Consider the following 14474-nt stretch of genomic DNA (forward strand, 5'->3'; position numbering starts at 1 on the left):
CAGAATACTATAATGGTTTTTGCTTTTTAAATATTTTAAATCTATTTCATTACCATTTGTTTGGAAAATATGACAGAGAGCTTCAAATATATCTGTAGTTGAACCCCACAATGTTTTCAATCCCTTTTTTTATTTCCACAGTGACAGATCATTATGAATGATTTACAACAGACTACACATTATGGTAAAATAACTAGAAATAGAAGTAACCCACAATCACAGTTGCCATACCTAACAAAAACCAATATACAACTATTTGTAATAAATCTTTAATAAGGAAATTAACAGTTTCACTACTCCCATATTAATCTTTAGAGGGGAAAAAGTCATCAAAAATATTGCATCAACTTACAGACTCATGTGGGACAGGACCCAAATTACCCAAAGACACGTAATTTAAATACAAAACACTTTAGTTAATAGTTTCAGACTACTCATTTATATACATAGGAAGTGTCACCGGTTTCACATTTGTAAGTTACAGAAGAGTTAACATAGGAAGGCAAAGCTATTTGGGGGCTGACTGGCTACTGCTAAGCTATGGCTAAGGCCTGGAATCCTCACAGCGCCAATTGTCTAGCTCTTAATCCTGTTCGTGATGCCAATTGTAAAGCTAGGCAACCACACCAATTGTCATGGCTCATTTACCTGCCAGTAATCCTACACCAACCGGGCTGATTGTTGAGCTAGGGCTGGGTCTGGAGATCCCAGACCCCTCAAGCCCATTCACAGATTGGGTCACAAGCCCTTCACGTGCCAGGCTGGGTCACCAGACCCCTTCATGCAGGTATATAAGCTAAGTAACCAGCCACACAGTCCTTGGAAGCTGCAGGTCTGGAAAAACATGGCTGCGCAGGGCAGGCACCCGAGGCAGTAAAACACCAGCCAAAGTGGTGCCACAGTGCAGGCACACTTACTCCACCCACACACAATGTTATGGAATGACCCTGAACCAGCTCCGAGGCGAGGGAAGCCTGACCAAATTGTTCCATTTTCCCAACAGGGGCCATTTGAAAAGCTACTTCCAGTTACTCGCATTTCTCTTCCACATCTAAGAGCATTTCTACATTTTTTAAAAACCAAGACGACAGTCTAAACAAGACTGTCGTGGGCCGGCCTGTGGCTCACTCGGGAGAGTGCGGTGCTGATAACACCAAGGCCCCGGTTCGGATCCCATATAGGGATGGCCGGTTCGCTCACTGGCTGAGCGTGGTGCTGACAACACCAAGTCAAGGGTTAAGATCCCCTTACCGGTCTTTTAAAAAAATAAAATAAAATAAAAAAATAAACAAGACTGTTGTGAGAGCATCATTTCATGGGACAAGACAAAATGGCAAATGTTTATCAAATTAAAATAACACATGTAAAAACCCAAAAAAGGAAGAGGATTTATCTGGAAAAGAAAGGACAAGATGAAACGACATGGGGACAGGGTATGCACCACCACACTATGGGAAAGTCATGTGACTGCCTTGAGCCCAAAAGATCAGAAAAACAACCCGCCTCTTTATGTCAGTGAGTAAAGTGAAATGCACACGAAATACGTCAATGAGTTAAAAGGAACATGTATGTATAGACGTATGTAGAACTGAGAATCAATTCCACTTTGAGAGAAAACATTCCAAAACAATACCAGAGTTGTCCTAAAATGGGCCCTGATCCTCTAAAAGCCGAAAAAGTGCAGACCACACTTTTCGGGTACATGGACTATCACTGTATGGCTCAAAACAAGTTGTGGTGAATTTCTCGTTAAGGAGAAAACTAAACATGGATTTTTCAAGGATATTTATAGCTGACTCAGTTGCTAAATAAAAGTTACACACCATTTTCCAGAGAAATCTGAAAATTACCAATTTTTTTGAAATTTCATATATGACCGAGGTCATCAAACAAAAATATTTTAAACTCCCTGTATTAGTCCATTTTGTGTTGCTATAACAGAATACCTGAGACTGGGTAATTTATAAAGAACAGAGGTTTATTTGGCTTATGATTCTGGGACAGCTGCATCTGGTAGAGGCCTCAGGCTGCTTCTACTCCTGGTGGAAAGCGGCAGGCAGCCGCCAGGTACAAGCAGATCACATGGCGAGAGGAAGCAAGAGGGAGGGGGAGGTGCCAGGGTCTTTTAAACAATCAGCTCTCATGGGAAATAACAGAGCAAGAACTCACTCACTACTCCCCCCACCTAGAAAGAGCATTAATCCATTTATAAGGGATCCACCCCTGTGACTCAAACGGCTTCCAACTCTGCCACATGGGGATCAGATTTCCACATGAGTTCTGGGAGGACAATACATCCAAACTCCATCAATACCTAAACAAAGGTAAAGCTAGTCTGATGAAAAAAACAAATTAATAAATGAATTGTTAACCTTTGTTAATTTATATGATAAAAAGTAAATAACTAAATATTTGAAAATTATATCTACTTTGCTATCTTCTATGTGTCTTTTATTTATTACCTCATATTTTAAAAATATTATGTATATACTATTTCATTTAAATTTCTGCACTACTTATTGTGCATTTTAAAACATACCTTGGTATTTTTTTCTAGAGCCCCTGAAGTATGTACACTTATGTCAAAAGCATTTCAAAGCCACAATTTTTTAAAGAACAAAAATTAAAACAGCATAAACAGCAGCTAACTGTGATTTAACTAGGCATCTTTATTCCAAACAATAGAACAATTCAGTATTCAAAAATGCAAAAATCATTTTTATAAACCATTTAAGTACCTAGAACTATTGGTAATCAATTATCTAATTATTAGGTACTTACCTGTTTCATAAAAATAAAACATATATTGATATAAACAACTAAATAAATACTTTCAAGTGCTCTTTCTAATATATTCTCTATGTTTCAGCTTCCCTCATCCACACCCAGAACATAAACGATTTCCTGGCATTAACTCTCAGAGGCATCAAACACTTGCCTCATTTTTCACTGTGGTAAACACACTCAATAACTTTGAAAATATTTCTTTTTTTTTTTTTTTAAAGATGACCGGTAAGGGGATCTTACCCCTTGACTTGGTGTTGTCAGCACCACACTCACCCAATGAGCTAACCGGCCATCCCTATATGGGATCCAAACCTGTGGCCTTGGTATTATCAGCACCACACTCTCCCAAGTAAGCCACGGGCCGGCCCCCAAAATATTTCTGAAGACATAAGAAGAAAGGGATATTTAGAATGAAAACAATCTAATTACCAAAGTGTGCACTCTAGATTATATTAAAAATGTAGTTGTTTCCAGACTCATTGAACATCAAATGAATGTAAAACATTCTAATTTCATCTGCTAAAATAGCAGATTATATGTATTAAAATAAATATGCCTTGTCTTGAACAACACTGTTTTGTTAATTCTGTATTTTACACACTGTGAAAATAGAGACTGCATTTGGACTAATTCAAGAATATCATACAAGTACCTCCGAGATATCAAAGGCTTTTGTGAATAGTATGCATAATCACCTCTGACTCCCAAATGATTAAAGAATATACTTTATGGAGTTAAAGTCAAAGTCCATTTACAGGGATCCAAACCTGTGGCCTTGGTATTATCAGCACCACACTCTCCCAAGTAAGCCACAGGCCGGCCCCCAAAATATTTCTGAAGACATAAGAAGAAAGGGATATTTAGAATGAAAACAATCTAATTACCAAAGTGTGCACTCTAGATTATATTAAAAATGTAGTTGTTTCCAGACTCATTGAACATCAAATGAATGTAAAACATTCTAATTTCATCTGCTAAAATAGCAGATTATATGTATTAAAATAAATATGCCTTGTCTTGAACAACACTGTTTTGTTAATTCTGTATTTTACACACTGTGAAAATAGAGACTGCATTTGGACTAATTCAAGAATATCATACAAGTACCTCCGAGATATCAAAGGCTTTTGTGAATAGTATGCATAATCACCTCTGACTCCCAAATGATTAAAGAATATACTTTATGGAGTTAAAGTCAAAGTCCATTTACATGGTATCAAGGCTTGAAATCTAGACTCAGTATCCTAGACACACGATGATGCAACTTTCCTCTCACCCATTCTCTTCAAAAAAGAGATGAGTGTAATCAAATCCCAGGCCAATGAGACTACTGATCCTACATAAGCAACAATCCTATTACTATTTAACAACAATCCTCTGTTCTATTTACTCAGAGGATACATTACCCATTATCCATTCTGAGAATTAATCATGCATCATTTCATATTTTCAATTGCACTTATCCCTCTTCTAATTTCAGAGCTAATTAAAGCCTTTTTCAAATTATAAAGAGATAAATAAAGAAAAGGAAATTTCAAATACATGTATTTTAATGTCTGTCAATGATTCTGACAATGATGATATTTAAAAAGATTTCTTCAGAACAACACAAGAAATGATCAGTGCTATAAGCACAGAGCTGCTAAATTTAAAATCCACAATGTTGCTTTCTAAAGTTGTTTGATGGTGGTCCAGTTTTACTATGCCAATGATATTTACTTCATTTATAATGGAAAAAACTAAACAGATCCATGATTAAACCTGGTGGGACTTTATTAACTAACTTGTACAGAAAATGGGCCAACATTTGTTTTGCAAGGTTCAAGAAAATGATACAATATTTTCACAGTCAGTACAATGCCAAGTTGTCATAGTTTGGGAGACCTAAAAGCTGTAGTGATTGCTTACAAATTTAGTCACTCCTGTAGGTAAACTGGACATTTACATTACTTAATTTTGATAAAGCCTATTTCAAATGCATTGTAAGAATTATTCTCAATCAGGTTTCAAAATAAAATCACTAGAACTAGCAGGAGATTATTGCAATAATAAATATTGAATTTTCAAATTGTATTATCTAAATTATTAAATTTTGCCTTCAAAATTCTAAACAGTAGCTATACGTTTCAGTTTGGTTCACTAAACACATACCAAGGATGTGCCACTCCTGGAGCCTAAAAGAGGGGTTGGGAAAAGTATTACAGATCTGTATAAAAATACTTAAAAAACGTGCCACAGAATTGCAAATTAAATAAGAACAAAATTAAAGCTAGTGGGTTTTCTTCCGCTTACTTTCTTCTCAATCTAAGTAAAAATACGGTTAAGTGGGCAAATAAAGACACTTCCACATTAGTGGCACCTTGAAGTGGATTATTCCACATGGGAAATCACTGCATCAATCCAACACTAACTTTCCCCAAGTATTTTCTACTTATATGCATAAAAATGATACATCAAATAATCACACGACCAAAAAGGTGGTTAAACAAAAGATCTATTTATCTCTTAAGTAAATGTTGCCTGGGACGAGCTCAGCATTTAACATTACACCATAAAGACAAGCATAACATGTGGTCTAGCAAGAATTCAAAAGGCATGAGGAAAGGAAACAACAAAAACCTCTATGAGCCAGTATTCTCAAACATACTACAGAGATCTCCATTTCTATATTCCCGGAAAAATGAGACAGCAAACATTTCCAGAATAAAAAGGCTAAAAACATTCTTAATTAAGATATATGTGCTCACCTTTGTAGATCCAGAAAACGTGGCATCCTTTCTCTCATTTTCATGGAGCTCCAGAGACATTGGTTCAGAGAGTGAAACCCAATACCTGCCTACAAATCTTCAGCATGAGCCGTAAGGCACCCTATGCACAATGAGGCTAGATGGTAAACAAAGAACTAGCAAGTGAATGGCTCAGACTGCCTGATGAAGAATGTTACACTAAATACATGTCATCAGGCTCAAGCACCAGGACAAAAATAGCTAAGCCAAAGCAGCAGTGGGAACGTTGATACCACAGGTAATTTGGTTGGCAACAACTGGCCAAAGCAAACTAGCTGGTCAATATGAAAATTTGGTTTAAAAGCTAAGTTAGTCATAAATGAATATTATTGTTTTTGCAGCTACTGATAAATTTGGTGTACTGCTGCCCTCATGTTGCCCACAACTCCAGCCTTAGAATCATTATTCTTTTTCCAAAAGGTATTAAATATTTTCAGCTGAGTAGTTTTGTCAGCTTCTTCCTGCCTATAGCATTTGGGGAGTCCAACAGCCTTCCTTCATTTTATCCAGTCCTTGTACCTTTCAGTCCAAACTGACAGTATTTCTGCCAATATAACATTCTCAAAAACCTTGTAGGTAGTTCTCTTGTATATATCATGAGGATTCACACAATTAAAGAAGAGGCTTCTCCACAGGTCTTTTCTGGATAATCTCATCTTTATTTGTGACTTCTACTGGGATGCTTGAGTGAATCCATGAGTGATATGCCTAATATCTTTAGCATTAGCAAAAGTCTGTCCAGCCATGTCCTTAGCTTTATCTCTAGCTTTTCTAACAATGAATCTACTACTTTAACATCTTTTGCAACTTGGAAAAGGGGAGTATTTCTCAAATCATCAAGTGCTGGTCCCTCTTTGCTTAACAGTTCTTTCCTCAACTTATCTTTTTTCCCTCACATTTTACTACAAACAGAAAGAAGAAATCATGTCATACCTTTAGCAAAATCTTTGGAAATCTCAGCTAAATATTCAAGTTCATCACTTACAAGATCTGGTTCCTACACAACCATATGACATAATTCAACTAACATTTCTGCAACTGTATGACAAGAATTACCATTCTTTTCCAGTTTCCTGTAGCATGTTCCTTATTTCTTCCTGAGCCTTTAATGTCTGTTTATCTATCTACAGTATGCTTATGATGATATTCGTTTTCTCTAAGGTGACAAAGATTTTCTCAACCATGACCTTCACTTCCTCACTGAGCCCTCACTATTAGTCTCTAATATCCATATTTCTACCAACAGTCTGTTCAAGGCAATATAGACTTTCTATCACGTGCCTCAAAATTCTTGTAGCCTCTGCACATTATCTAATCCCCAAGCCACTTCCACATTTTTAGGTGTTTAGGTATTTACTTCCTGGAACTGAAATCTGTATCAGTCAAGGTTCCAGCAGAGAAACTGAATCAGTTGATATGTAAATGTGTGTATGTATATGCTTATTCATGTGTGTGAATACATGTATGTGTGAAAATATGTATATATAAAAGAATGTGTGTGTGCATATATATGGCAGAGATTCATTTACAAGGAATTGGCTTATGCAATTGTGGGAATTGGCACAGCAAATATTAAATCTACAGAGCTGGCCATCAGGCGGGGTAGGCTGGAAATTCTCAGCAGGAGGTGACATTGTAGTCCATGGACAGAATTTCTTCTTTCTCTAGGAACCTTCAGTTTTGCTCTGAACTTTCAACTGACTGGATTAGGCACACCAGATAATCCAGGATAATCTCCCCCTCACAAGATTCTAAACTTAATTATATGTACAAAGACCCTTTATTCACATAACATTTACCGATTTCAGGAATTAGGATCTAATATCTTTAGGATGAAGGTATTTTTCAACCTATTACAACTAATATTCACAGAAATTCATGTAAAATTTCCTCAAAGCTGACCCCCTATTTCTTATTGAAATTTTATTAATTTCCATTTTTACAAGTCTATTTTTTGTCTAAATACCCTAGGATATAGACCTCCTACTTAAATGCCTTTGTTGTTACAGTTGTCCCTCAGTATCCATGAAGGATTGGTTCCAAGATCCCCTGCAGATACCAAAATCTATGGCTGCTCAAGTCCCTTATATAAAATGACATGTAACCTACACACATCCTCCCATATACTTATTATAAGTTATCTAAACTTCTAATACCTATACAATGTAAATGTTATATAAATAATTGTTATTCAGTATCTTATTGTTTGTATTATTTTTTATCATTGCATTTTTATTTTTTATTGTTTCTTTTGAGAATATTTTTAGCCCACAGTTGGTTGAATCTGCAGATGCAAATCCACTAATATGGAGGGCCAACTATATCTAGATATGTTCCATTTGAAAATATCTTAAGATCACCTTCCCAGCAAAAATTTATTCTTCTTGTTCTATCTTCTGTTTATTGTTTGGTGTTCCTCTGCCTCCATCCATGCAGTAAGACTGTGAGAGTCATCTCTTCTCATTTTACCCACATCCTCTTGATTTTCAAGCCCTGCTAGTACCTCTTTAGTTCATTTCAGTCAGTACCACTCTCCCCCTTCAAACTCTGAAAGTTCTTGTCTTAGTTGGCATTAGAGGTGACAGAGCTCAGCTACAGTGCTGTCAGGCTCTGTCCTCCACCTTGATTTATCTCCTGCCCATTCTCTATTCTGTTGTCAGAGTGGTCTTTCTAAACTTTCTAAATCTGATCAACCCAATTCCCACTTCGTATCTTTGAATGGCTCCCATTACTCTCAGATTTAAGTCCAAATAGCATATATTTGGTCTTGATTTGGTCTCTACCTACCCTTACAACCTCATCTCCTATTTCTACCCCTTCCCCCATTTTTACAAGTCTATTTTTTGTCTAAATACCCTAGGATATAGACCTCCTACTTAAATGCCTTTGTTGTTACAGTTGTCCCTCAGTATCCATGAAGGATTGGTTCCAAGATCCCCTGCAGATACCAAAATCTATGGCTGCTCAAGTCCCTTATATAAAATGACATGTAACCTACACACATCCTCCCATATACTTATTATAAGTTATCTAAACTTCTAATACCTATACAATATAAATGTTATATAAATAATTGTTATTCAGTATCTTATTGTTTGTATTATTTTTTATCATTGCATTTTTATTTTTTATTGTTTCTTTTGAGAATATTTTTAGCCCACAGTTGGTTGAATCTGCAGATGCAAATCCACTAATATGGAGGGCCAACTATATCTAGATATGTTCCATTTGAAAATATCTTAAGATCACCTTCCCAGCAAAAATTTATTCTTCTTGTTCTATCTTCTGTTTATTGTTTGGTGTTCCTCTGCCTCCATCCATGCAGTAAGACTGTGAGAGTCATCTCTTCTCATTTTACCCACATCCTCTTGATTTTCAAGCCCTGCTAGTACCTCTTTAGTTCATTTCAGTCAGTACCACTCTCCCCCTTCAAACTCTGAAAGTTCTTGTCTTAGTTGGTATTAGAGGTGACAGAGCTCAGCTACAGTGCTGTCAGGCTCTGTCCTCCACCTTGATTTATCTCCTGCCCATTCTCTATTCTGTTGTCAGAGTGGTCTTTCTAAACTTTCTAAATCTGATCAACCCAATTCCCACTTCGTATCTTTGAATGGCTCCCATTACTCTCAGATTTAAGTCCAAATAGCATATATTTGGTCTTGATTTGGTCTCTACCTACCCTTACAACCTCATCTCCTATTTCTACCCCTTCCCCTCCATGTACACCAGCCAGCCTGAACTAGTGTCGGCTCTTCTCAGAGTATCATGCTTTCTTTTACTTTTATGTTTTGGAACATGCTACATGCTCCTGACTTGCCGGGACAAACGATTAGCCAACTCTTATTTGTCTTCCAGAATTTGGCCAAGAAATCACCTTATTTAAGAATGCATCCCTATACACTTTAAACAGATGAACTGTACAGTATATGAACTATATCTCAATAATGCTATTACTTTAAAAAATAAAAAAACTCATCCCTTTCAGCAATGCCCTCAAACTCATCTAGGGTTATACACATCTTTTACAACTTTTCATGCCTATTTTCCCCATGCCTACTTCTGTAACATTCATACTGTGTCGTCATCTACTGGCTCATCTGATTCCTTGAGGACAGGGCCATGACTAATTAATCCTCACATTCTCCTCAACTAGTATAATATCTGGCACAAAGTGGACACTCAGTAAATGCTTGCTGAATGAATGACTGAAAGAATATGGTTCTTAAACACAGTGATATATGGTGGAAACCAATTATAATAAATATAGCAAGTGAAAGAACTGAGTTCACAGTCATCTGGATTGAAGTTAATTGGGGATAATTTGCCACTTAGAACGAAAATTACTTTTACGATTGACCGATACTAACCTCTAAAATTCAAAGTATTGGGATGTGAATATACTTGTACTAAAAGCAGTATAATCATTTCCCAGTGAAATACAGCCTTTGCCCCCAATTTGAATTCCAGGAGTTAGTGTTCATATGTATCAATCTGCTTACAGGAATGAATTGCCATCAGGCTGCCATAAGTTGTGTTTAATTAGCTTGAAAGCATTTTTCTAAGAGCTACTGTCTTTCTAATGTAAGCTTCATTAATTTTCTTGGATGCCACATATAGAACAAATAAAATGTACATGTGCTTATGAGAGGAACCAAATCATTCATTATAAATACCTAAAACCAGAATTCACATGCAATAGAAGAATCTTCATTTCTTTGCACCACAAAATACACAAACTTTAGTGTTCTTTTCTGTTTTCAAAGCTTTTCCACATATGGTAAGAATCAATCTTCACAGAATAATATTTCTAACAACCAAATTTTCATTAATTGTCAAAATAACAGAATAGCTTGTAATGTTAGAAGTCTTTTTTTGGAAGAGAATACAGACGGGAAGAAATATATCCAGACAACATCAGCAAATTTTAGATACTTAGTCTATTAATTGCTTTCCTAACAGAGTATGCTTCTTGGAATAGGAAACCTGGCTTCCTCTTCGCCATTCATCAGGAAAGAGATGGAAGCAGGAGAAAAAGATAAGGTATCCTCTCTTGCCTTCCCAATCTGGTGGGCTGGAATAGCAGAGGAGCCAAAGAGTCTCACTCAATAACTCCCAGTTTTGCATCCTCTGGGTTTAGGAGGAGAGATTGCATCTCAGTAACCTCCACTACTCCACGCTCATTATTCCCTGCCTCAGCATCTTCTTTGCCTGTTGTTTTAAACTTTGTAATTTAGTTTTTGTCTGTTTATCCTCTTCCCATCTATTCCCCCTGTTAGGCTGTAAACCTCCACGAGGCAGTCCATGTTTCTTTCACCACTGAACCCAAACATTATAGGAATGCAATGGAGTCAATTTTTGTTTTATTAATGGGATTGTTTATTAACCAAGAAAATATTAACTAGGAAATGAGGCATGCTTAGGGGATGCTTTCCTCCCTCAAGGCTGCCAGTTACTCACTTTCAGCCAGAATCCAACAGGGACCCTTCGCTGCAGCTCCAGGACCGCATTAAGAACATTTCATTATTTCTTGGGCACACCTTTAACCCTCTCATCTGTGTGTCATCACTCATATTAATTCTCTCTCCTTTCTTTCTTTCATTCCCAGTCATCCTTTTATAATCAAATCTAGCCCCAAATCCTTGGTAAAAAATTCTCAACCACCCCAAGATACAGAATTGGTTCCTTGTAGTCCTTCAGCACTTATAATAAATAACCTCATGCATCTTTGCCATGTGTTCACACTTTTCTCAAGTTTCCTACATAAGCCTCACAACAACCTTTGAAGTAGGCATTATAAGCAGTTACACTATTCAGATGAGGAAAAACATATTCGGAGACGTGAAGTGACTTATCCAAGTTCACACAAATGGAACGTAGCAGAAACTGTCTTCAAACCCTGGCCTTCTGCCTTCGAGTCAAATCCATATCTGGCACTTACTTATAGACAGCATTATGTTGGTAATCACCTGCATCATGTTTTTCAGTCTTCTAAGTTAGATTAAGCTTCCTGAAAGCAGTAGTAGTTCTACACAAAACTTGTCCCAGTGCATCATAATACCCAAGAAGAGAATTCAATGAATATTTGACTGAGTGGCTTTAAGAGCAGTTAAATCCCTCTACCCTATTTAGAAAGCCTCAGTGATACCATTCTCCCTCTTATTTCCAATATTTAAATTCTGAACACTCAACTGAACATCTTGTGATAAACTGCAATATATCTTAGCTATTATTTCACTTCTTGACCTAGTTCCCCCCACAACAAGTTACAAGTTCCCTGAATATAGGCACCTTTGATGAATAAAATGAGATATCCTGGTATTTAAATGTTGGTTATGAGTTGTAGGAATAAAAGATGGGAGCAAACTATTTCCATCTGTAGTTAAGAATCATCTGGAACACTTTATAAAAATACAAATATCTAGGATTCAGATTCAGTACTTTCTTAATCAAACATTTCTCTATCTCTGATTTTTGTTGAACACATGATCCCAGAGAGCACACTACAAAACAATGAAGAAGTGGCAAAGTGACATGAGTGGACTAAAGGCTCAGCAACAGACCATGATGTTTGTGTTAACCACTCATGTGTCTGGGCAGGAATGCTTGTGGTTGACTCATAGTGCATGCAAAACTCTTCCTGGGTTATAAAAGAGGATTCAATATTTCAATATTTTATTGCATTCTGCAAACACATTTTACAACATCCAAAATCTTAAAGTCACTGAACAAGAACAGGGTATCTGGGAGAAAAATTTAAATAGTAAGAGGGTTTCATGACAGGAAAAGAACTTCATCTGTTAGAGATGATTTGAGAAAGTACTTACAGGCTCTCCTTGTGGTCCATCCTGCCCTGGCGCTCCTGGGGGTCCCACTTCTCCCTTTAATGATTTGATAAAAAGAAATAGAGAATTCCATTTTCAGTTCTCCTTACTAAAATAACAGTATATACTATAACATTGCATATTAAAGCATATTAAATACAGACAGAAAAACCAAAATTACTTTTGGATTATTTATATTAACTTTTCCTGATATCAAATAAGTTTTTCAAAAATTTATAAAGTCACTATATAAACATTAAAAACTTATACTTAATGGAAGATAATTGAGTTATAAAATAACCGTGGTTCCTTATAGTCATTCTTATGAGAATAGGGCATTATTATCTTTAAAGTAAATGGGACCAATGTTCTATGTCAGTCATTTTCATATTTATTTTGATTTTCATTTTTACTCTAAAATTGATTATCCTATTGAACCTAATTTGACTTTACCTTGTATTTTAAAATTAAAATAAAATTTTTATTAAGAATGTAGTTATTTACAGGTTACCACTTGAAATTATCTGGCACTTTAATTTAGTATCTGCCTATTTAAAATAAGCACCTAAAATGTGTATTTTTTAGTAGTTGTTAAAATAGCAATAGTTTTCAGTTTTATATCTTTCAATTACTATGCTCAAATTATCCAAGTGTCTTATTTTACATCCATCTTTGGGTATGCAAAAATATTTTCCCAAATGAATCAATTGCTGGTGTATATAACAATATCTGACACTCTACCTACTAAAATAATAAATATTAGCTGAATATAATCCTAAAATGCATAATATCCACAGATTAATAAAGCTATTAAACTGCTTGAACAAAATAAAGTATAGTAGGGGAGATCCTCTTGAAACACACACACACACACACACACACACACACACACACACACACACCCTCATACACTGAGACTTTTGAAACCTAATAGTCATTAAGAGCCATGAGCTTGTTTCTGTTCAGCAAAGTGCTACATAATATCAAGCAAAGCTCTCTGCCAGCAATTGTACCACACTGGTTTCATACCAAAGAGAACATTTCATCCTAGATAAGAGCAAGAGAGTAGCTAAAATAAAATCATTTTTCTTGTAAATGTCTCAAGTACCTGAGTTGAAATAAGCTTAAGGGGGAAAGAATCTCAGAATGTATATACTAAAGCATATTCCAACACTGTTCTTTATAGTTTCATGCTCTAATGAATTTCCCAAATTTACAGAAAACGAAGCACAGAAGAAGCTATAAAACTTGGCAAATATAAGCAGCACTTAGAAAAAAATTCAACCATATCACACCATATCACATTATATAAACAATGATTCTCTCACTTTTATGAATTCTTGCATTTCGTTAACACAATGAAATACCAACTAAAGCCAAATATTTCATCTGTTCCAGTTTTACGCATTTTAAAACACTACGTGACAGTTGAGGATAGAGGGAACCAAAAATAATGTTTTCTTCTAAATTAACCAAATCGGAGGGAGGAAAGGTCCTGCCACTCCAACGGTTCTACAGAAAATCTGATGAAAATGTCATAGAAAACAAAAATGTATGTTGGGTCCACTTAGTCTAAAAGCCACAGTTTTAAAAGCCTGAAATGTTAGAGAAAAGGGAAATATTAGGTCATAATACTACAAGGAAATAATGCAGTACAGTTGTCCCTGGCATACCTGGAGAACTGGTTCCAGCACATCCCACCCCACCCCCCACATACCCGCAGATACCAAAATCCACAGATGCTCAAGTCTTTAATAGAAAATGGCATGTATTTGCATATAACCTATACACATTCTCCCATATACTTTAAGTCATCTCCAGATTACAGCAAATCCTTGAACAACACGGGTTTGAACAGTGTGGGTCCACGTAAACACATATTTTTTAAAATAAATACAGCTGGCCTTCCATATACACAAGTTCCACATCTGTGGATTCAACCAAATGCTGATGAAAAATACAGCGTTCTCACCAGGAGATAACCCAATTTTTCATATCTATCATTGTAGCTGAGATTTGCTTTTTTCTATTTTTTTTTTTTTAAAGATGACCAGTAAGGGGATCTTATCCCTTGACTTGGTGT

General features: G+C 36.0%; 1 protein-coding gene across 1 annotated transcript in view; it reads right to left on the reverse strand.

The window, feature by feature from the left end:
* Window positions 1-14474, reverse strand: part of COL21A1 (collagen, type XXI, alpha 1) — a 110056-nt gene that overhangs the window by 25906 nt on the left and 69676 nt on the right. The window contains exon 16 of the mRNA XM_008575266.1: window positions 12395-12448. Coding sequence (XP_008573488.1) covers window positions 12395-12448 — 54 coding nt within the window. The remainder of the gene's footprint in view (window positions 1-12394; window positions 12449-14474) is intronic.

This window comes from Galeopterus variegatus, unplaced genomic scaffold, assembly GCF_000696425.1.
Source record: "Galeopterus variegatus unplaced genomic scaffold, G_variegatus-3.0.2 Scaffold1164, whole genome shotgun sequence".
NCBI classification, from domain to species: domain Eukaryota; kingdom Metazoa; phylum Chordata; class Mammalia; order Dermoptera; family Cynocephalidae; genus Galeopterus; species Galeopterus variegatus.